General features: G+C 42.5%; 1 protein-coding gene and 1 pseudogene across 14 annotated transcripts in view; one reads left to right on the top strand and one right to left on the bottom strand.

The window, feature by feature from the left end:
• Positions 1 to 305: 305 nt before the first annotated feature.
• On the bottom strand, positions 306 to 921 carry LOC109577077 (large ribosomal subunit protein eL20 pseudogene; annotated as a pseudogene).
• A 12,669-nt stretch (positions 922 to 13,590) lies between these two features.
• PHACTR4 (phosphatase and actin regulator 4) overlaps positions 13,591 to 23,861 on the top strand; it is a 109,509-nt gene continuing 99,238 nt past the window's right edge. For 9 of the 14 annotated variants that reach the window (XM_070775128.1, XM_070775124.1, XM_070775139.1 and 6 more), the window contains exons 1-2: positions 13,749 to 19,440; positions 19,544 to 19,672. In XM_070775128.1, the coding sequence (XP_070631229.1) occupies positions 19,636 to 19,672 (37 nt within the window). In that variant the 5' untranslated portion in view covers positions 13,749 to 19,440; positions 19,544 to 19,635. The other 5 variants (XM_070775178.1, XM_070775165.1, XM_070775146.1 and 2 more) reach the window with 3 other exon arrangements.

The raw sequence follows: 23,861 nt of genomic DNA, 5'->3' as shown, positions 1-23,861 counted from the left end.
TATTTGCCATGAAGTGATGGGAATGGATGCCATGATCTTCATTTTTTGACTGTTGAGTTTTAAGCCAGCTTTTCACTCTCCTCTTTCACTTTCATCAAGAGGCTCTTTAGTTCCTCTTCGCTTTCTGCCATAAGGGTGGTGTCATCTGCATATCTGAAGTTACTGATACTTCTCCTGGCAATTTGGCTCCAGCTTGTGCTTTATCCAGCCCGGCATTTCACATGATGTACTCTGCATCTAAGTTAAATAAGCAAGGTGACAATATACAGCCTTGACGTACTCCTTTCCCAATTTTTTTTTTTTTTTCGGTTTTCCCACTAAGTTGTATTTGGGCTGCCCCGGGGACAGAAGGCCTGCACCTAAAAGAAGGTGTTGGGCCTCTTGGTGGTGAAGCGTGGCTTGTGCTGGCGATGGAGGACGCATTGGGGCGGTGGGAACTTGATCTTGGAGTCGTGGAACTGCTTGACCGCTGGTCGGCGGCACTTGCTGGCTGCGATCTCCTCCACCTTCATGATCTGGATTGAGTGGGCCGGGCTCGGTGCCGGTAACACTGGGGGACGGCGCCAGCGGTGGTCAGGTCCCGGTACTGCCAGTACATGTCGTGGGTGCCGCTGCGGGAGTCAGAGCGTAGCCAGATGCCGAAGTTCTTCACTCGCAGGGGAGATTTCTCGAACACCTGTCCACAGTAGACGACTTCCCCCGAGGATTTCTTCATCTTCAACTGAGACACAAAGTACCAGAAGCGGGAGTTGGCAACAACATGATTCGGCGCAAAAATTCTCATGCGATAGAGGGGCGGCATGCGGCATTTGCGGATCAGCAGGCAGCGCCCCACCACCTTATACTCTCGAAGCGTCCCTGAGGCCTTCATGGCGCTCTACCCACGACCGCCGCCACCCTCGAAAAGGCTCCTTTCTCAATTTTGAACTAATCTGTTGTTCCATGTCTGTTTCTAACTGTTGCTTCCTGACCTGCATACAGGTTTCTCAAGAGGCAGGTCAGGTGGTCTGGTATTCCCATCTCTTTCAGAATTTTCCACAGTTTGTTGTGATCCACACAGTCAAAGGCTTTGGTGTAGTCAATAAAGCGGAAGTAGATGTTTTTCTGGAATTCTCTTGCTTTTTTGATGATCCAACAGATGTTAGCAATTTGATCTCTGGTTCCTCTGCCTTTTCTAAATCCAGCTTGAACATCTGGAAGTTCTTGGTTCACATAATGTTGAAGCCTTGCTTGGAGAGTTTTGAGCATTACTTAGCACGTGAAATGAGGGCAACTGTATGACAATTTGAACATTCTTTGGGATTGGAATGAAAACGGACATTTTCCAGTCCTGTGGCCACTGCTTTTTTCAAATTTGCTGGCATATTGAGTGCAGCACTTTCACAGCATCATCTCTTAGGATTTGAAATAGCTCAGCTGGAATTCCATCACCTCCACTAGCTTTGTTGGCAGTTATGCTTGCTAAGGCCCATTTGACTTCACACTCCAAGAAGTCAGATGTCTGGCTCTAGGTGACAATAACAATAAAACCATCATTGTTATTTGGGTCATGAAGATCTTTTTTGTATAGTTCTTCTGTGTATTTTTGCCACCTCCTCTTAATATCTTCTGCTTCTGTTAGGTCCATACCATTTCTGTCCTTTATTGTGCCCATCTTTGCATGAAATATTCCCTTGGTATCTCTAATTTTCTTGAAGAGATCTCTAGTCTTTCCCATTCTATTGTTTTCCTCTATTTCTTTGCATTGGTCACTAAGGAAGGCTGTCTTATCTCTCCTTGCTATTCTTTAGAATCCTGCACTCAGATGGGTATATCTTTCCTTTTTTCCTTTGCCTTTAGCTTGTCTTCTTTTCTCAGCTTTTGTTAAGGCCTCCTCAGACAACTCTTTTGCCTTTTGCATCTCTTTTTCTTGGGGATGGTTTTGATCCCCACCTCCGGAACCATGTTACAAACCTCCGAAGTTCCTCAGATACTGTGTCTATCGGATCTAATCCCTTGAATCTATTTCTCACTTCCACTGTATAATCATAAGGGCTTTGCTTTAGATCATACCTGAATGGTCTAGTTGTCTTCCCTACTTTCTTCAATATAAGTCTGAATTTGGCAATAAGGAGTTTATGATCTGAGCCACAGTCAGCTCCTGGTCTTGTTTTTGTTGATTGTATAGAGCTTCTCCATCTTTGGCTGCAAAGAATATAATCAATCTGATTTTGGTATTGACTCTCTGGGGATGTCCATGTGTAGAGTAGTCTCTTGTGTTGTTGGAAGAGGGTGTTTTCTATGACCAGTGCATTCTCTTGGCAAAACTCTTGTTAGTCTTTGCCCTGCTTCATTTTGTACTTGCCTGTTACTCCAGGTAGCTCTTCACTTCCTCCTTTTGCATTCCAGTCCCCTGTGATGAAAATGACATCTTTTTTTTTTTTTTTGGTGTTAGTTCTAAAAGATCTTGTAGGTCTTCATAGAATCTTTCAACTTCAACTTCTTCAACCTTAGTGACTGGGGCATAGACTTTGGTTACTGAGATATTGAATGGTTTGCCTTGGAAACGAACTGAGATCATTCTGTCATCTTTGAGATTGCACCCAAGTACTGCATTTAGGATGCTTTTGTTGACTATGAGGGCTACTCCATTTCTTCTAATGGATTCTTGCCCACAGTAGTAGATATAATGGACAGTAGGGAGATCAAATCAGTCAGTCCTAAAGGAAATCAACCCTGAATATTCATTGGAAGGACTGATGCTGAAGCTGAAGCTCCTATAAATTTGGCCACCTGATGCGAAAAGCTGACTCATTGGAAAAGATCCTGATACTTTGGCATATTGAGGGAAGCAGGAGAATGGGACAACAGAGGATGAGACAACTGGATGGCATCACCAACTCAATGGACATGAGTTTGAGAAAACTCTGGGAGACAGTGAAAAAGGACAGGGAAGCCTGGCATGCTGGAGTCCAGTGGGTCGCAAAGAGTTGGACATGACTTAGTGACTTAACAACAATAATTATCAGCTTATGTTTGTGTCAGAGCAGTGGTCTGACCAGCAAAGAGTAAAATTTATTTTAAGTCCTGTTTCTCTAATCCAGAGTCCCACAGAGGTCTTAATTGAAGTGGGATCCTTTTAGTTCAATGAACCTGCTGTTGAGAGATGTGGCCGGCAGGGGGCAGCAACATTCACAGCCTCAACTCTGCAATCCAAAGCAAGGGTGAGGAAGTTTTATAGTTTTTATTTATTTGCATATTGTTCTCTGATTGGCTCAGTAAATTCTTTGCCAATAATTGGACCTGGTTCTCAGCCCATAAAGGACTACCAGGGCTTCGGGAGCCTTTCACAGTTTGTGAAAGAAAAGATCTCAGGATCTGAAACTAAGGTGAAGTCATTCCGCCCAGTGGGGAGTTTAAACTGTGTTAGGTGGAACTGGTTTTCAGTGGTCCCCAACACTTTCTGAGATCTTCAGTTCAGTTCAGTTCAGTCGCTCAGTCGTGTCCAACTCTTTGCGACCCCATGGACTGCAGCCAGGCTTCCCTGTCCATCACCAACTCCTGGAGCTTACTCAAACTCACATCCATTGAGTCGGTGATGCCATCCAACCATCTCATCCTCTGTCATCCCCTTCTGAGATCTTAGCTTTTTCTTTTGCAAAAATCTTATTTTGTTGTTATTTTTAAGGCATAGTAATGTGTACATTTAAGGAAAAATTCAATAGCACAAAAGAGCACACATTATAGATTGAATCAGTTTCTCTATCACATTCAAATCACATTTTTTTCCCACCTCAGAGAATCCTATCTGGAAAACCCAAATCATAGGAACAGAAAACAAATCAGTAGATGCCACAGGCTTGGTGAGAAGAAGGTGTTGACCACAAAAGACAGCACAAAGGAAAATTTTGGGGTGATGGACAGTTTTTAATTAGATTATTATGGTAGTGGAAACACAGGAATATATGTGTTTGACTCATAGAGCTGAACACCAAAGTGCATGAAATTTATTGTATGTTTTTAAAGAAAGCCTTCCTCAGTGATCAATGCAAATAAATAGAGGAAAATAACAGAATGGGAAAGACTAGAGATCTCTTTAAGAAAATTAGAGATACCAAGGGGACATTTCATGCAAAGATGGGCTCGATAAAGGATAGAAATGGTATGGACCTAACAGAAGCAGAAGATATTAAGAAGAGGTGGCAAGAATACACAGAAGAACTGTACAAAAAAGATCTTCATGACCAAGATAATCATGATGGTGTGATCACTCACCTAGAGCCAGACATCCTGGAATGTGAAGTCAAGTGGGTCTTAGAAAGTATCACTATGAACAAAGCTAGTGGAGGTGATGGAATTCCAGTTGAGCTATTTCAAATCCTGGAAGATGATGCTGTGAAAGTGCTGCACTCAATATGCCAGCAAACTTGGAAAACTCAGCAGTGGCCACAGGACTGGAAAAGGTCAGTTTTCATTCCAATCCCAAAGAAAGGCAATGCAAAGGATGCTCAAACTACCACAAAAAACTGCGCTTATCTCACACACTAGTAAACTAATGCTCAAAATTCTCCAAGCAAGGCTTCAGCAATACATGAACCATGAACTTCCAGATGTTCAAGCTGATTTTAGAAAAGGCAGAGGAACCAGAGATCAAATTGCCAACATCTGCTGGATCATCAAAAAAGCAAGAGAGTTCCAGAAAAACATCTATTTCTGCTTTATTGACTACACCAAAGCCTTTGACTGTGTGGATCACAATCAACTGTGGAAAATTCTTCAAGAGATGGGAATACCAGACCACCTGACCTGCCTCTTGAGAAATCTGTATGCAGGTCAGGAAGCAACAGTTAGAACTGGGCATGGAACAACAGACTGGTTCCAAATAGGAAAAGGAGTATGTCAAGGCTGTATATTGTCACCCTGCTTATTTAACTTTTATGCAGAGTACATCATGAGAGACGCTGGGCTGGAAGAAGCACAAGCTGGAATCAAGATTGCTGGGAGAAATATCAATAACCTCAGATATGCAGATGACACCACTCTTATGGCAGAAAGTGAAGAGGAACTAAAAAGCCTCTTGATGAAAGTGAAAGAGGAGAGTGAAAAAGTTGGCTTAAAGCTCCACATTCAGAAAACAAGGATCATGGCATCTGGTCCCATCACTTCATGGGAAATAGATGGAGAAACAGTGGAAACAGTGTCAGGATTTATTTTGGGGGGCTCCAAAATCACTGTGGATGGTGACTGCAGCCATGAAATTAAAAGACACTTACTCCTTGGAAGGAAAGTTATGACCAACCTAGATAGCATATTCAAAAGCAGAGATATTACTTTGCCAACAAAGGTCCATCTAGCCAAGGCTGTGGTTTTTCCAGTGGTCATGTATGGATATGAAAGTTGGACTGTGAAGAAATCTGAGCCCCGAAGAATTGATGCTTTTGAACTGTGGTGTTGGAGAAGACTCTTGAGAGTCCCTTGGACTGCAAGGAGATCCACTCAGTCCATTCTAAAGGAGATCAGTCCTGGGTGTTCTTTGGAAAGACTGATGCTGAAGCTGAAACTCCAGTACTTTGGCCACCTCATGCGAAGAGTTGACTTATTGGAAAAGACTCTGATGCTGGGAGGGATTGGGGGCAGGAGGAGAAGGGGACGACAGAGGATGAGATGGCTGGATGGCATCACCGACTGGATGGATTTGAGTTTGGGTGAACTCCGGGAGTTGGTGATGGACAGGGAAGCCTGGTGTGCTGCAATTCATGGGGTCGCAAAGAGTCGGACATGACTGAGAGACTGAACTGAACTGAACTGAAAGAACAAAATAAGACAAAACCTCGTACTTCACCTCCTCACCAAAGTCATTGATTTCAAGTTGACATAACAGCACTTATTGATATAAATAAATAGTTTTTCCTTACCAGAAATGTTTTTTAAAAGTATTTTGCACACTCATCTGCTCCCATCTTTTCTAAAAAATAATTAAATTTATTTATTTTTATTTGATTGCACTTGGTCTTAGTTGCAGCATGTGGGATCTAGTTCCCCAACCAGGAATTGAACCCGGGCCCTCTGCATTGGGAGCACAGTCTTCCACTGAACCACCCAGGAAGTCCATGTTTTTTTGTTTTTGTTTTAATTAACAGCTTTTTTGTAAATAGCTATACCATCGGTCTTTGTTGGTTATCTATTTTATGTATGTATGTATATATGGATCTCCTTGGACAGCAAGGAGATCAAATCAGTCAATCCTAAAGGCAATCAACCTTGAACACTCATTGGAAGGACTGATGCTGAGGCTGAAACTCCAATACTTTGGCCACCTGATGCAAAGAGCCAACTCATGATGCTGGGAAAAACTGAAAGCAGAAGAGGGCAACAGGATAAAATGGTTGGATGGCACCACCGATTTAATGGACATGAACTTGGGCAAACTCTGAGAGATGGTGAGGGATAGGGAAACCTGGCGTGCTGTGGTCCATGGGGTCAAAAAGAGTCGGACATGACTTGGCGAGTGAACAACAACATGTATATATGTATGTGTGTGTGTATCTCTCTATATGTATGTAGTATTTATTTATTATTTTTGGCTGTGCCTTTGCAGGAGTTTGCAGGAGCTTAGTTCTCCAACCAGGGATGGAACCTGCACCTCCTGCAGTGGAAGCTTGGCGTTCACTGGACCACCAGGGAATTCCCCAGTTACCTATTTTAAAGATAGCAGTGTGTGACACGTCAAGCCCAAACTCCTAATCTATCCCTCCCTGCCCTCCTTCCCCTCTTGTAACCATAAATTCGTTCTCTTAAGTCTCTGAGTCTATTTCTCTTTCTTTTAAGATTCCATACGTAAGCAACATCACGTGATATTGTGACTGTCTGACTTGCTTCACTCATGATAATAATCTCTGGATCCATCCATGTTGCTGCAAATGCCATTATTTCATTCTTTTGAATGGTTAAGCTTTTTTTTTTTTTTTTAATAGAGAAATATTTCAGGCAGGCTGAAATATTTCAGCCTTTTATGTAACACTCAAGTACCTTTCATCAACTTTGTTAAATTTTAGCGTTTTGCCTTATTTCCTTGCAGTTTTTTCAAGGAAAAAAAAAAAATCAGAGACATGTTTTAAGCCCCAAAGTATTCTTCCTTTCACCTACCTCTTTCCTTTCTCATCAAGAGGTAATCACTTTCCAGGGCTTCTCTGGCGGTCCAGTGGTTAAGAATCTGCCTCCCAATACAGGGGACATAGGTTCAGTCCCTGGTCTGGGAAGATCCCACATGCCTCAGGGCTGCTAAGCGCACTCACCACAACCACTGAGCCCGTGTGCCGAAACTACAAATGGCTACGTGCTCTATAGCCCGTCCTCTGAAACAAGAGAAAGAGAGACTTGAGTAAAGCAACTACAGAGTAGCCCCTGCTCTCCGAAACTGGAGAAAGCCCATTCAATCAATGAAGACCCAGCACAGCCAAAAATAAATAAATAAATAAAATTTTAAGGTGGTAGAACAGGGTTTAAAAATAATCACTTACCTGAATATTTTATTTATACATATGATTTTGTATTTTGACAATGTATTTGTGAACACAAACAATACACAGTGCTGTTCGGCATATTTAAAAAGTTTATACACAAGGTATCAAGATGTATCTGTCCTACAGCTTTTTTCCCCTCAATATTTTGTTTTATCCATATTGATAACCACTAGCTTTAGATTATTCATTTTAACTGTTTTGATGTATTCTGGATTACAGATAAATCACAATTAACTTGCCCATTCTCCAGGTAGATTGTCTCAATTTTTTTATTTCTTTATTTCTAACACTGCTACAATGATCAAGCTTGTACCTGCAGCCTGAGTCAGTGTTCCCTGCTGAAAAATTGGAAGCTTAAAAAAAATAGAAAGATGAAAACTAATATTACTCATCATAACTTTTTTTTTTGAGCTGGTACTGTGTAATAATAAATAGATACTATTATTTTAACCAGGTATTGTGCTGGGTACCTTATATATGTTACTTTAATTCTCACACCAACCTATATATTAGGTACTGTTAGTATTATGTTTCCTATTGTAAAATGAGGAAACTGAATTCTTTTTAAAAAATTTATTTGATCTGAATAGAAACAGGAGTGTAGAGACTGAATCTTTCTGGGTTTAAATAACTTGGCTGACGGCACCCAAATAGAAACTGACCGAACAGCTCTCTGTTGCCAAAGCTTGTGCTGTTAAATTAATATTATGCTCCAATAGTTTCCCAAAGCCCAAAATCCAGAAATGCTAATAGTTGAAAATAGTCTTTACTGTTAATTCACCACTCAGAAGACAAGAGAGGACTTGCTTGGGCCACCTCCCACTTAAAAATTTTATCAGAAGTATATATGTGCAGAAAAGCATACACATCCTGTTGATTAATTTTGACAAACTGAATATACACATGTAACCAGCACACAGATCAAAACCCAGAATATCATTAGCATTTAGAAAATCTCCTCTCACCCAATCTTCCAGACACTGCTTTTCCACTTGGAAAGGTAGCTGCTATCCCAGCTTTCAACAGACTATTTTTGCCTGTTTCGTTTTTTATTTATGTGAAATTATACAAGTATACACTACTTGGTCTGGCTTCTTTCATTTAATATTATTTGTGAGAATCATCCATATAGTTGATTATAGTGTATTAAAGGGCACAAAAGGCATATGGGACAACGTACATTTTGCAAAGAATTATGAGCATCAGTGAGAATGTAGCCAGCTATGACTGAAGATGAGATGATAACAATGGATTCGAGTGTAGAGAATGGGCAAATCTGAGTCTTGCAACAGATGGTGTGGGACCTCTTTTGCCTCCTGTCATCTCAGTCTGACCTTAGATTCTAGCTCAAACAGCAGAAAACAGTTGGGTGGGGGCTTCAACTCTCCTGGCTCCTTCTGCAAGCTGTTCTGGAACTCTTCCCTAAGACACTGGTGGGAGCCTACCTGGAAGTGGGAGGAAAGTTGATGCCCTTGGGTCATCCTAACCAGAGGGGGATGGGAGTCAACGGATAAATGCTTCTTTGTGACAGGTTGACTACACTGAGAAGCTTTCTAGGAAATCCTCAGATGACATTGGTAGGATCTAGCCCCAGGCACCTGCAGCAGTGAACATCTTGGTAATGAATTTTTGTGTTGACTTTTCTTCTTTCCCTATTTTACTCTTTATTTTTACATTAAATCCTTGAGGTCACGTTCCAACTAAATTATCAGCAACTAGCCGTTGTCTTGGGTTTGGTTTTCTGGGGGAAATTCTAATTACAACATATGTAAAATTTCTGGTTCTTGGTAAATGTTCAAGAAAAAGTAGCAGTTTCATTATTACTATTACTGTTACCACCATTATTGTGTACGCTTAGTCGCTCAGTCACGTCCGACTCTTTGTGATCCCATGGACTGTAGCCGGCTAGGCTCCTCTGTCCATGGGATTTCCCAGGCAAGAATACTGGAGTGGGTTGCCATTTCCTTCTCCAGGGGATCTTCCCAACCTAGGGATTGAATCCACATCTCCTGACTTTTGCTTTTGTCCTAGGGTGCTGGGAAGCCACTGAAGAAGTTTTCCTTTTTTTAAAACAATTTTTTATTGTATTATTTTTCAGGTTTAATGGCATATAATTGGCAAACAATAAACAGCATATATTTAAAGCATGCAGTTTGATGAGTTGTTTTATCACCACCCCCTCCCCCAACACTGTGAGGCTTACGGGATCTCAGCTCCTCCACCAGCGATTGAACCTGCACCCTATACAGTGAAAGCCCCAGAGTCAGAATTCCCAGTTTTGGTTTATTTAAAATTCATCATATACCTTTGAAACCATAACCACAATCAAGAAAGGTAACACACCTGTGTGAATGAAAACTATTGCCTGCCATATCAGTTAAACAAAGGATGTTGCTGCCATCAAGTCTCCTGGATGGTAAGCCCCGAGGGAACGCAAGATAGAGATAGGATGACCGCCAGCCATCTAGCACCCTGAGGTAACTCAGGATGAGAAAACACAGGATGCTAGCCCTAGAAACCTGAAGTGCTGATCAAAGAAATGATTTCAGTGGGCCCAAACTCTTTCATCTTCCCATATGTAGAAAACCACTAAATTCCTTGGGACATCTGGTTTTCTTTAATTAACAATAATCTTGATTATTTCTTGACTACGATAAAGCCTTTGACTGTGTGGATCACCACAAACTGTGAAAAATTTTTAAAGAGATGGGAATACCAGACCACCTGACCTGCCTCCTGAGAAATCTGTATGCAGGTCAAGAAGCAACAGAACTGGACATGGAATAATGGACTGGTTGCAATTGGGAAATGAGTACGTCAAGGCTGTATATTGTCACCTTACTTATTTAACTTATATGCAGAGTAAATCATGCTAAATGCCAGACTGGATGAAGCACAACCTGGAATCAAGATTGCCAGGAGAAATATCAATAATCTCAGAAATGCAGATGAAACCACCCTTATGGCAGAAAGCGAAGAGAAACTAAAGAGCCTCTTGATGAAAGTGAAAGAGGAGAGTGAAAAAGATGGCTTAAAACTCAACATTCAGAAAACTAAGATCATGGCATCTGGTCCCATCACTTTATGGCAAATAGATAGGGAAACAATGGAAACAGTGACAGACTTTCTTTCCTTGGGCTCCAAAATCACTGCAGATGGTGACTGCTGCCATAAAAGACACTTGCTCCTTGGAAGAAAAGTTATGACCAACCTAGATAGCATACTAAAAAGCAGAGACATTACTCTGCTGACAAAGGTTCATCTAGTCAAAGCTATGTTTTTTTCCAGTAGTCATGTATAGATGAGAAAGTTGAACCATAAAGAAAGCAGAGCACAGAAGAATTGATGCTTTTGAACCATGGTGTTGCAGAAGACTCTTGAGAGTCATTTGGACAGCAAGGAGATCAACCCAGTCAATCCTAAAGGAAATCAGTCCTGAATATTCATTGGAAGGGCTGAAGCTGAATCTCCAATACTTTGACTACCTGGTGCGAAGAACTGACTTAGAAAAGACCCTGATGCTGGAAAAGATTGAAGGCAGGAGGAGAAGGGGACAACAGATGATGAGATGGTTGGATGGCATCACTGACTCGATGGACATGAATTTGAGCAAGCTCTAGGAGTTGGTGATGGACAGGGAAGCCTGGGTTGTTGCAGCCCGTGGGGTTGCAAAGAGTTGGGCACAACTGAGCGACTGAACTGAATTGAACTGAACTGAATCTTTTCATGTTCCCATTACTCAGTCTTTGTTGCAAAAACTCCTGCATATCCTGGCTCCCCCCTTGCCGCTTCAGCACAGTCTGAGTTATCTGAGATATTGTGTCCCAGGGTTAAGTCTTCAGTTTTATCCACCAAATAAAACATTACTATCAACTTTTATGTTGTGCATTTTTTTTCGTCAACACCTGTCACCCCAAAAGTTTCCTCAATTCCTTTATTATCCCACCCTGTTGTGCTCCTGCTTCTTTGGCCCCAGGCAACCACCTATTCTGCTTTTTTTCAGGATAATTCCTAGAATTTATGTAAATGTAACCATATCAGATATACTCTTTTATGTCTGACTTCTTTCACTCAGTAATTATTTTAAGATTCATCATTAAATCATATGTATTAGTAGCTCATTCCTTTTTATTACTGAAGAGTATTCCATTGTATAAATATTCATTTACTTTTTTATTATACATTTATTTATTTATGTTTTGGTTGTGCTGAGTCTTTGTTGCTGTGCTGGCTTTTCTCTGTTGCAGAAAAGCGAGGTACTCTCCAGTCGCAGCGCGAGGGCTTCTCATTACCAGGCCGTCTCTTGTTGCTGTGTGCAGGCTCTAGGCTCACAGGCTTCCGAAGCTGCAGGATGTAGGCTCAGTAGTTGTGGCATCCAGCTTTAGTTGCTCTGCAGCATATGGAATCTTCCCAGACCAGGGATCGAACCCGTCTCCCCTGCATTGGCAGGGAGATTCTTATTCACTGTACCACCAGGGAAATGCCCACTTTAAAATAAACATGTATTTACTTGGCTGTGCCTTGTCTTGGTTGTGGCACTCAGGATCTTTCAGTTGCAGATGAGAACTCTTAGCTGTAACATGTTAGATCTAGTTCCCTGACGGGGGATTGAACCTGGACCCTCTGCATTTGGGTGCATGGAGTCTTAGCCACTGGACAACCAGGGAAATCCTTCCATTTACCTTTTGGAGGACATCTGAGTTGTTTCTAGTCTTTGGCTAGTTACAAATAAAGCTGCTGTGAACATTCACCTTCAAGTCTTTCTGTAGATGTACGCTTTCATTTTCTTGCATAAATACCTAACGTAGGTAAGTGGTTGGGCCATATGGTAGATGTATATTTAATTTTTAAAGAAACTGCCAGACCGTTTCTCAGAGTGGCTGTATCATCTTACAATCCCACCAGCAATGAATGAGAATTCCCGTTGCGCTACAGTCTTGCTAACACTTGATAACTGCCAGTCTTTTTAATGTTAGCCATTTCAGTGGGTGTATAATGTTACCTTACTGCGGTTTTAATTTGCATTTCCTTAACATCTTTTATGCATTTATTTGCCATCCATTTATCATCTTTGATAAAGTGTCTCTCTTAAATCTTTTTTTCTTTTTGAACTAGGCTGTTTGTCTTGAGTTGAAAGAGTTCTTTGTGTGTTGTAGATACTGGTCCTTTGTTAGCTATAGGTTTTGCTACCATTTCACCCAGGTCTTTGGCTTGCCTTTTCATTTTCATAACCGTGTTTTAAAGAGCAGAACTGTTAATTCTGACGATGTGCAGTTTATCAGTTTGTTTCCTTTATTGTGTGTTTGAAAGTCACACGAATTTTCTCCTGTGTTTTACTCTATAGGTTTTGTAGCTCAAAGTTTTACATTTAGGTCTAACTTTTTTGTGACACAATGGGTTTGGCATTTACAAAGATCCTCTGGCAGTGGGAAGGAAGGTGTTTGAAGGGTGTCCACTGCCTGGAGGCCTGAAACTAAAGAAATTTGGAAAGGTGATGGTGCGTTCCCCTAGACAGGAGTGGGAAAACTGATAAGGAACTGGGATGACTGGACTTAAGCGGCTGAAGGAGATAATAAAAATGAATCCTGGGTTTCTTCCTTATGCACTAAAATTGAGGATAACTTGATTTTAAGTGTACTGCATTTCAAATTGACCCTCAATAGTTTTGCTTCACACCCCTCCACCACCACCCCCACCCGCCACCACTTTGGGAAGATTATTCCTGCCTGGAAAATCCCATGGAAGGAGAAACCTGGTAGGCTACAGTCCATGGGGTCGCAAAGAGTCGGACACGACTGAGCGACTTCACTTCACTTCATAATTGAAATTCAGCCGGACAGGGGCTGGACAGATTTCTGTAACAGCACACCTGCACCCTGAGCACTCCCTGGAGCCCAGTACTGAACTCTCTCCTTCCAAGTCCAAATGCCTTTGTCCTCCTCCGGACCAGGAAAAGTGCGGGGCATGCTGCGAGACGCCGTATGGGAACGACCAGCCCAGAGCCGAGAGAGGTTCCCGCCATTTTGTCCGGCCCCCGCCGTGGCCGGCTCCTCTCGGAGACTACAAGTCCCATGAGCCCCCGCGGCGACACTTCCTACCCCTCACTGTCCGGCCCGCTGCCTTTCCCCCCTCCTGGGGGCCGAAGCCTGAGGCTGCAGCCTGGCGGCCGGCAGGCCAGGTAGGATTTCCGGGGGAAACTGCTGTGGAGGCTGAAGAGGCGGCGGCGGCGCCCCGGGTGAGTTCGGCGAGTAAAGGAAAGTGAGCGGGAAGTGCGCAGGGTCGGCCTGTGGGTGCTCGGTAGGTCCGGCCGCGTTCTCGGCTCCGCGAGGGGCTTGCGGTGCGGGCCAGGGTAACGGCCGGGCCGGGGTCGCTTCGAGCCAGGGCAGGGCGGGGGATGGCCGCCGCCTCCTCCTCCGCCCTCCCACAACCGTTCCCGGTGGCTTCTCCGCCTGCGGCGCGCCCCGCGCGGGCTTGCCCTCTCCGCCCACCGACTTGGCGGGGCCCTTTTGTCTCGGCAGCTTTGCGCCCCTTTGTGCCCGGGCGTCGAGTCACCTCCTCGGGGGAGCCCTCCGGGCCATTCCCTGATGGGGGCCGGTCCCTGGGAATCCGGTCACTGTAACCAGATCAGGTCGAAGTCCATTTTTCAAACCTGCCCTCCCTCATACCTCTGCATCCCAGCTGGGCAGCTCGAAGGCTTCGGAGCACAGGCGAGGCAGACGGAGTTTCTGCCGAAAACCTCGAGTTTATTGTCCAACTCTTAAACTTCAGCCCCGGGTGGCTTCACGACACTAATCTCCTCCAGGCATTTTTCTCGATAGGGGGATGGGCCTATGGGAAAGAAGCTAGCCCCGCTCCCAGAGAAACCGGGAAAGAATCGGATTTGCTGCTCTGTCTGTATGGGTCGCGGCCGTGATCGAGGAAATCACAGAACCTATGCGAATGGCCAGAATGGTAGTTCACTTACCTCTAGAATCTCGGAGGAGAGAAAGTGATTTCTAGGGCAACGAGCAGCCTCTATCACAGCACGCAAAAAAATGTCTACAGTAGTTCATCCGACCGCCCTCTATTCCCCTCAAATCCATGTTTTACTTCTGCTTAAAACAAAAGTTGAAAGCAGACGTCCATTAGTAGAAGGACTTGACTTATAGAGAAACCAAAAACCTAGTGGCTTCTAGAAAACTAACTCATAATAGAACTGATTTACTGCTGAGAATCCCAAATTGTGTTACTGATATTGTGTAGGGGTTTGTTGTTGTTCAGTCCCTAAATCCAGTTGGTCGGACTCTTTGCGACCCCTTGGAGTGCAGCACGCCAGGCTTTCCTGTCCTTTACTATCTTCCAGAGTTTGCTCAAATTCATGTCCATTGAGCTGGTGATATTATCCAGCCATCTTGTCCTCAGTCGTCCCCTTTTCCTCCTGCCTTCAGTCTTTCCCAGCATCAGGGTCTTTTCCAATGAGTTGGCTCTTCGCATCAGGTGGCCAGAGTATTGCATCTTCAGCTTCAGCATCAGTCCTTCCAATGAATATTCAGGGTTGATTTCCTTTAAGATTGACTGGTTTGATCTCCTTGCTGTCCAAGGGACTCTCAATAGTTTCCTCCAGCACCGCAGTTTGAAAGCATCAATTCTTCAGAGCTTAACCTGCTTTATGGCCCAACTCTCACATCCATACCTGATTACTGGAAATAGGAAATATTCGATTTGTAATCTGTCAATGAGTGGAGATTGAGTTTTTCTGACTCTGCTTTGAAGAAGCATCCACAGAATTATTCTAGAACTTGACTGTTAATTATTTGTTCAAACATGACAGTGGTATCAGTACCTTTTTTGAAGCCTCGCCACCTGGTGTGCAAGATTTAGTTCCCCTGCTGCTAAGTCACTTCAGTCGTGTCCGACTCTGTGCGACCCCATAGACGGCAGCCCACCAGGCTCCCCTGTCCCTGGGATTCTCCAGGCAAGAACACTGGAGTGGGGTGCCATTTTCTTTTCCAATGCATGAAAGTGAAAAGGGAAAGTGAAATCGCTCAGTCGTGTCCGACTCCTAGTGACCCCATGGACTGCAGCCTACCAGGTTCCTCCGTCCATGGGATTTGCCAGGCAAGAGTACTGGAGTGGGTTGCCATTGCCTTCTCCCCTACCAGGGCTCAAACCCATGCCTTCTGCAGTGGAAGTCCAGAGTCCACTTCTGACTACTGGAAAAACCATAACCTTGACTAGACGACCTTTGTTGGCAAAGTAGTGTCTCTGTTTTTTAATACGCTGTCTAGGTTGGTCATAACTTTCCTTCCAAGGAGCAAGCGTCTTTTAATTTCATGGCTGCAATCACCATCCGCAGTGATTTTGGAACCCAAAAAATAAAGTCAGCCACAGTTTCCACTGTTTCCCCATCTATTTGGCATGAAGTGATGGGACTGGATGCCGTGATCTTAGTTTTCTGAATGTTGAGCTTTAAGCCAACTTTTTCACTCTCTTCTTTCACTTTCATCAAGAGGCTCTTTAGTTCTTCTTCACTTTCTGCCATAAGAGTGGTGTCATCTGCATATCTGAGGTTATTGATATTTCTCCCAGCAATCTTGATTCCAGCTTGTGCTTCCTCCAGCCCAGCGTTTCTAATGATATTCTCTGCATATAAGTTAAATAAGCAGGGTGACAATATACAGCCTTGACATACTCCTTTTCCTATTTGGAACCAGTCTGTTCCATGTCCAGTTCTAACTGTTGCTTCCTGACCTGCATACAGGTTTCTCAAGAGGCAGGTCAGGTGGTCTGGTATTCTCATCTCTTTCAGAATTTTCCACAGTTGATTGTGATCCACACAGTCAAAGGCTTTGGTGTAGTCAATAAAGCAGAAATAGATGTTTTTCTGGAACTCTCTTGCTTTTTTGATGATCCAGCAGATGTTGGCAATTTGATCTCTGGTTCCTCTGCCTTTTCGAAAACCAGCTTGAACATCTGGAATTTTACGGTTCACATATTGCTGAAGACTGACTTGGAGAATTTTGAGCATTACTTTACTAGCGTGTGAGATGAGTGCAATTGTGCGGTAGTTTGAGCATTCTTTGGCATTACCTCATACCTATTGCAGTTATTTATCATAACACCGCCAACAGCTTGTGATTTGCTGAAATTTAAATATCGGAGAAAAATAATGGAAATATTTTCATTTGGAGCATCTGATTTATAAGGAACTGGAGTTTCTAGGATCACAAACAATGTCATACTGAAAAGACATGCTGAACATTGCTTCCGTCACCCTGTCTTATGGTCTGCTGGGATCCTTGTGCCTAGGCAGAATGGCAGTTTTATGGGGCCCTGGAGGTGGGGAAGGATGGTGAGTTATTGAGCTGTGGTTTTGACTGATGGTTATTCAAAGTTTTATTTACTAAAAGATTTTGACTAATCTTTGCTTAAAGACATATTAAGAGGTATTTTGGAGAACATATTTACAGCAGCTTTGGCTGTTGAAGAAAGACTGACATTCAGATATTTTTCTAGTCAAAGAGTCAAGACTCAAGAATGTGCTTTCTTAGTTTTTGCTCTTAATAAAAACTTTTGATCAGTTTCAGACTTGCAGTTTAAGCCTTGGGTTTATGTCAGTACATGCCATGAATGTGACATCAGAAATAGAAACCTACTTCACCTCCTTAAATTCTTCTTAGATAAAATGCATTACATGCCAGTGGAATTGAGTCAATACAATTAGTCTAGCCTTTCTAACTAGTAGAAGCCTGTTTTAAATCTCTCTTTTATGAAACCATCATAATGGAAAGGAGTTTTTTTACCTTGTGTTTTTTGGTGTTGGTCTACTCTGTTTCAAATCAATTCAGTCAATGAATATTTATTGGGAGCCTGTTGTGTTTTAAGCTTTTTTGTAGTGCCTGAGAAGAAAGCAATGAGAACAAAAATCTTTTTTCTTTGGGGCTTACGAACTGATTAGGGGTGGATTGGGCGGAGATGTGGAGGTGGTGGTGGTGAGAATGTAGTAGTAAGACTGTGAATAAATATTAAATAAATCCTCTCTTATTTAGTGTGGAGTTTTGAGCAGGAAGCTCTTTGATCTTTAGTTTTCTCATCTTTACCATGGGTGTAATGATTCCTTTTCTACCTAGTTTGAATTGTTTCCAGAATCAAGTAGGATAAAAATTTGGTTACATTGTACCTTTCCACATTCCTGTGGTAAGTTATTGTTACTACTATTAGAAAAGGAACATTGGGGGAAAGTTGTTTGTAAAGAAAAGACAGAATGGCTGGATTCTCTGTTCTGAGAGAACCTGATGTCCCATTGGTAAACCTTCTGTGACTGTTAGACACGTCTTCACCCAGGGCTACCATAAGTCTTCATGTAGGCCTTTTTAAACAGCACGATCAAATAAGACCGTTATTCTTCTATATTGTTAACAGTTATTAATCTAACTGTCTTAATGTCAGGTGCCATGCCCTAGTCTACATCCTTACTGCCTAGCACATGGCTTAGGTATTGCACTGGAACTTCATAAATGTTTGGTGAATGAGTGAATGAGTAACAAAAATAGACAACAGTTGAGTGCCAAAATGGATCTTTTACTCAGCAGATATTTTTGTTTTGCCTATCATGTGCTTGGGCTGGGGTTCTGTCCCAGCGGTACAAAGATGTGAAGGTATAGCTTCTGCCTTAAAGCTCACAACATTACAGCACCTAGTAGTCTGGTGAGTGTTAAATAGGGGTGTGCTGTATTGATGTGATAAGGGACTGAATGATTCTGTTCTGGTAGACAGTGAAAGAAGGCATTAGACAGGAAGTAATTTTTTTTTTTTTTTTTTTGCACTTGTTCTGGAAGGATTAATAAGAAAAGTTACTGTTAAAAGTTATTCCAGCCAGAGGGGGCAGTTTGAGCATAGGAATGGAGATGCTAAAGTATAAGGTGTGTGTCTGATATGGCTAAAGGTAATTACAGTTGGTTTTTACTTTCTTTTTTTTTTTAATTCAGATACTCCTCCCCATCTAGAAAATTCGAGAATAGCAATAGATTTTTCATCCCAGAAAAATGCATATGAGCAAGCATATGCACATCATTCTAGAAGGTTATGCAGTTCTTAGGAATCTCTGGACCAGTGGGACTGAGAGTTGAAAAGTGCAATGGCTGGTGAAAGGAACAGTTGATGGGTGGATACTGAGAACGATTCTGAATGCTTGTTGAAGACTTCAGGCTATGGGACTTCCCTGGTGGCTCAGTGGTTAGGGTTTAGCACTTTCGGTGCTGTGGCCTGGGTTCAGTCTCTGGTCAGGGAACTAAGATCCTGAAAATCGTGCAAAGGCTTGGCCAAAAAAAAAAAAAATGACGTTAGCCTTTATGATTAATGAATTGCTAAACCATCAAAAGTTTATTAGCAGGAAATTGATATAATCTGATCTGTTTTGACAGATAATTGTTTGCTATTTTCAGGATAGTTTAGAGGGTTTAGGAGCATATTTAGAATAAGTGCTAAATAGGAGGTAGGATTGAGGGCTTTTGTTTTTTTTCGGTTTTGTTTTGATTTTAAAGGATGAGAGAGACTTGACATACTTAAGGAAAAGAAAAGGAGCCAGCAGAGAAGCAGGTATTGAAGTTCTACACACAAGAAAAGAGAATAGAGAAACCTTGGGAAGAGATAAAATCAAAGCTCATAGAGAGGTGATCCTTGAAAAGGAAACATGAAGAAAGGATGGAAGAAGATATATTTGGAAATGATCAAGGTGGAAGTTGAATTTGGAGTGGGTTACCAACAGCTGATTTTTAATTCGTTACAAAATTGTTTCTGTTTTTGGTTCTTTTTTTTTTTTTTTGGCTGAGAGACACCTGGGATCTCATCTCCCCAGCCAGGGATTGAACCTGGACTCACTACACTGGAAGAAAAAGTCTTAACCACTGGACTGCCAGGGAAGTCTTCCCATCAGCCTGTTTTGTACCCAGACAGTGATGTAGGTACTTTTCTGTGTGCTATTTCGTTTAATTTTACAAAAATTCTATAGCTTGCGTGCGTGCTGAGTCACGTCTGACTCTTTCTGACCCTGTGGACTGTAGCCCTCCAGGCTCCTCTGTCCGTGGGATTCTCCAGGCAAGAATACTAGAGTTGGCTGTCGTGCTCTCCTCCAAGGGATCTTCCTGACTCAGAGATGGAGCCCATGTCTCGTGTGTCTCCTGCATTGACAGGTGGGTTCTTTCCCACCAGCGCCACCTGGGAAGCCCATAGCTTGATTGGATATTCCCATTTGACAGCTGAAGGGAGGTATGGCTCAGAGAGATTAAATTTCCCAAAGACATCTTTATGGAACTGAAGAAATCTGGAACCCAGATATATATTTACTTCAAAGTTTAATAATTTCTTCCTTATAGGGTCTGTTAATGCTTTATGATTTCTTCTTTTTTTAATATTTTCCTTTCGGAATGAATGAGTTAAGTTATCTGCAGAGTCAAAGGATAGAGTGGGCTAGAGGACTCCAGTTCAGTTCAGTCACTCAGTTGTGTCCGACTCTTTGTGACCCCATGGGCTGCAGCACACCAGGCTTCCCTGTCCATCACCAACTCCTGGAGCCTGCTCAAACTCATGTCCATGGAGTTGGTGATGCCATCCAACTATCTCATCCTGTCATCCCCTTGTCCTCCCGCCTTCAATCTTTCCCAGCATCAGAGTCTTCTTTGCATCAGGTGGCCAAAGTATTGGAGTTTCAGCTTCAGCATCAGTCCTTCCAATGAATATTCAGGATTGATTTCCTTTAGGATGGACTGGCTGGATCTCCTTGCAGTCCAGGGGACTCTCAAGTCTTCTCCAACACCACAGTTCAAAAGCATCAATTCTTCGATGCTCAGCCTTCTTTGTGGTTCAACTCTCACATCCATACATGACTACTGGAAAAACCATAGTTTTGACTAGACGGACCTTTGTATGCAAAGAAATGTCTCTGCTTTTTAACACTCTGTTTAGGTTGGTCATAGCTTTTCTTCCAAGGAGCAAGCGTCTTTTAATTTCATGGCTGCAATCACCATCTGCAGTGATTTTGGAGCCCCCAAAATTAAGTCTGTCACTGTTTCCATTGCTTCCCTATTTCCCATGAAGTGATGGGACCAGATGCCATGATCTTAGTTTTCTGAATGTTGAGCTTTAAGCCAACTTTTTCACTCTCCTCTTTCACTTTCATCAAGAGGCTCTTTAGTTCTTCACTTTCTGCCATGATGGTGGTGTCATCTATGTATCTGAGGTTATTGATATTTCTTCCAGCAATCTTGATTCCAGCTTGTGCTTCTTCCAGCCTGGCATTTCACATGATGTACTCTGCATATAAGTTAAATAAGCAGGGTGACAATAAACAGCCTTGACATACTCCTTTCCTGATTTGGAACCAGTCTGTTGTTCCATGTCCAGTTCTAGCTGTTCTTCTTGACCTGCATTCACATTTCTCAGGAGACAGATCAGGTGGGCTGGTATTCCCATCTCTTTCAGAATTATCCAGTTTGTTGTGATTCACACAGTCTAAGGCTTTTGTATAGTCAATAAAGCAAAAGTAGATGTTTTTCTGGAACTCTTGCTGTTTCTATGATCCAGCGGATGTTAGAAGTTTGATCTCTGGTTCCTCTGCCTTTTCTAAATCCAGCTTGAACATCTGGAAGTTCATAGTTCACGTACTGCTGGAAGTTCACGGTTTACACTGTTGAAGCCTGACTTGTAGAATTTTGAGTATTACTTTGCTAGTATATGAGATGAGTGCAATTGTGTGGTAGTTTGAGCATTCTTTGGCATTGCTTTTCTTTGGGATTGGAATGAAAACTAACCTTTTCCAGTCCTGTGGCCACTGCTGAGTTTTCCAGACTTGCTGGCTTATTGAGTGCAGCACTTTAATAGCATCATCTTTTAGGATTTGAAATAGCTCAACTGGAATTCCATCACCTCCACTAGCTTTGTTCATAGTGATGCTTCCTAAGGCCCACTTGACTTCACATTCCAGGATGTCTGGCTCTAGGTGAGTGATCACACCATCGTGGTTATCTGGGTCATGAAGTTGTTTTTGGATAGTTCTTCTGTGTATACTTGCCACATCTTCTTAAAATCTTCTGCTTCTGTTAGGTCCACACCAATTTCTGTCCTTTATTGTGCTCATCTTTGCATGAACTGTTCCCTTGGTATCTCTAATTTTCTTGAAGAGATCTCTAGTCTTTCCCATTCTATTGTTTTCCTCTGTTTCTTTGCATTGATCACTGAGAAGGGCTTTCTTATCTCTCCTTGCTATTCTTTGGAACTCTGCATTCAAATAGGTGTATCTTTCCCTTTCTCCTTTGCCTTTAGCTTCTCTTCTTTTCTCAGCTATTTGTAAGGTCTTGTCTGACAACCATTTTGCCTTTTTGCATTTCTTTTTCTTGGGGATGGTCTTGATCACTGTCTCCTATACAATGTCACGAACTTCCATCTATAGTTTATCAGGCACTCTGTCTATCAGATCTAATCCCTTGAATCTATTTCTTACTTCCACTGTACAATCGTAGGGATTTGATTTAGGTCATACCTGAATGGTCTAGTGGTTTTCCCTACTTTCTTCAATATACGTCTGAATTTGGCAATAAGGAGTTCATGATCTGAGCCACAGTCAGTTCCTGGTCTTTTTTATCTGACTGTATAGAGCTTCTCCATCTTTGGCTGCAAAGAATATAAACAATCTGATTTGGCGTTGACCATCTGGTGATGTCCATGTATAGAGTCTTCTCTTGTGTTGTTGGAAGAGAGTGTTTGCTATGACCGGTGTGTTCTCTTGGTGAAACTCTATTAGCCTTTGACTTGGCTTATCTTGTACTCCAAGGCCAAATTTGCCTATTACTCCAGGTAGCTCTTGACTTCCTACTTTTGCATTCCAGTCCCCTATAATGAAGAGGACATCTGTTTTGGATGTTAGTTCTAGAAGGTCTTATGGGTCTTCATAGAACTATTCAACTTCAGCTTCTTCAGCATTACTGGTCGGGGCATAGACTTGGATTACAGAGATATTGAATGGTTTGCCTTGGAAATGAACAGAGATCATTCTGTCATTTTTGAGATTGCATCCAAGTACTGCATTTTGGACTCTTTTGTTGACTATGATGGCTACTCCATTTCTTCTAAGGGATTCCCGCCCACGGTAGTAGATATAATGGTCATCTGAGTTAAATTCACCCACTCCAGTCCATTTTAGTCACTGATCCCTAGAATGTTGATATTCACTCTTGCCATCTACTGTTTGACCATTTCCAGTTCGCCTTGATTCATGGACCTAACGTTCCAGGTTCCTATGCAGTATTGCTTTTTACAGCATCAGACTTTACTTCCATCACCAATCACATCCACAACTGGATGTTGTTTTTGTTTTGGCTCCGTCTCTTCATTCTTTCTGGAGTTATTTCTCCACTCTTCTTGAGTATCATATTGGGCACCTACCAACCTGGGGAGTTCATCTTTCAGTGTCATACCTTTTTGCCTTTTCATTCTGTTCATGGGGTTCTCAAGGCAAGAATACTGAAGTGGTTTGCCATTCCCTTCTCCAGTGGACCACGTTTTGTCAGAACTCTCTGCTATGATCTGTCTGTCTTGGGTGGCCCTATACAGCATGGCTCATAGTTTCTTTGAGCTAGACAAGGCTGTGGTTCCTGTGATCAGATTGGTTAGTTTTCTGTGATTGTGGTTTTCATTGTGTCTGCCCTCTGATGGAGAAGGATTAGAGGCTTATGGAAGCTTCCTGATGGGAGAGACTGACTGAGAGGGAAACTGGGTCTTGTTCTGATGGGCGGGGCCATGTTCAGTAAATCTTTAATCCAATTTTCTGTTGATGGGCGAAGCTGTGTTATTTCTCTGTTGCTTGACCTGAGGCCAAACTATGGTAGAGGTAATGAAGATAATAGTGACCTCCTTCAAAAGGTCCCACGCAGCACTGCTGCAGTCAGTGCCTCCGACCCTGAAGCAAGCCACTCCAAAGAGTGTTAAAAGTTTGGAGTAGCAATCATGGAAAAAGTAAACAAGCCACCAGAGATGAGCAGATGAGCAAAAGGGCTGTCGAACCTCAGGGCCCTACTGAGGTTGGACAGATTAGCCAGTCAGCTATCCGTTCTGTCTCCACCAATTCACAGATGTTTTTGAATTCTGTTGATGTGGGCCTGAGAAGACGACACACTATGTTGTAATGGGAGACTCAGAGCAAGTCACATGTCTTGTGCTTCAATTTTCTCATCTCTGTAAGGGTCTGGATTAGTTGGCTTCTCAAATTCTAGGACTTCTATGGTATTCCGAGGAGTTTTAAGAGAGGAAGTGTGTCTAGTGATTGATTTTTTTTTTTAGGGAAGAGGTGGTTGAAACCACACAGCTTTCAGATTCAAGCTTAGTTTT

This window comes from Bos indicus, chromosome 2 (genome assembly GCF_029378745.1).
Source record: "Bos indicus isolate NIAB-ARS_2022 breed Sahiwal x Tharparkar chromosome 2, NIAB-ARS_B.indTharparkar_mat_pri_1.0, whole genome shotgun sequence".
NCBI lineage: Eukaryota > Metazoa > Chordata > Mammalia > Artiodactyla > Bovidae > Bos > Bos indicus.
This window is presented reverse-complemented; position numbering and strand designations above follow the sequence as displayed.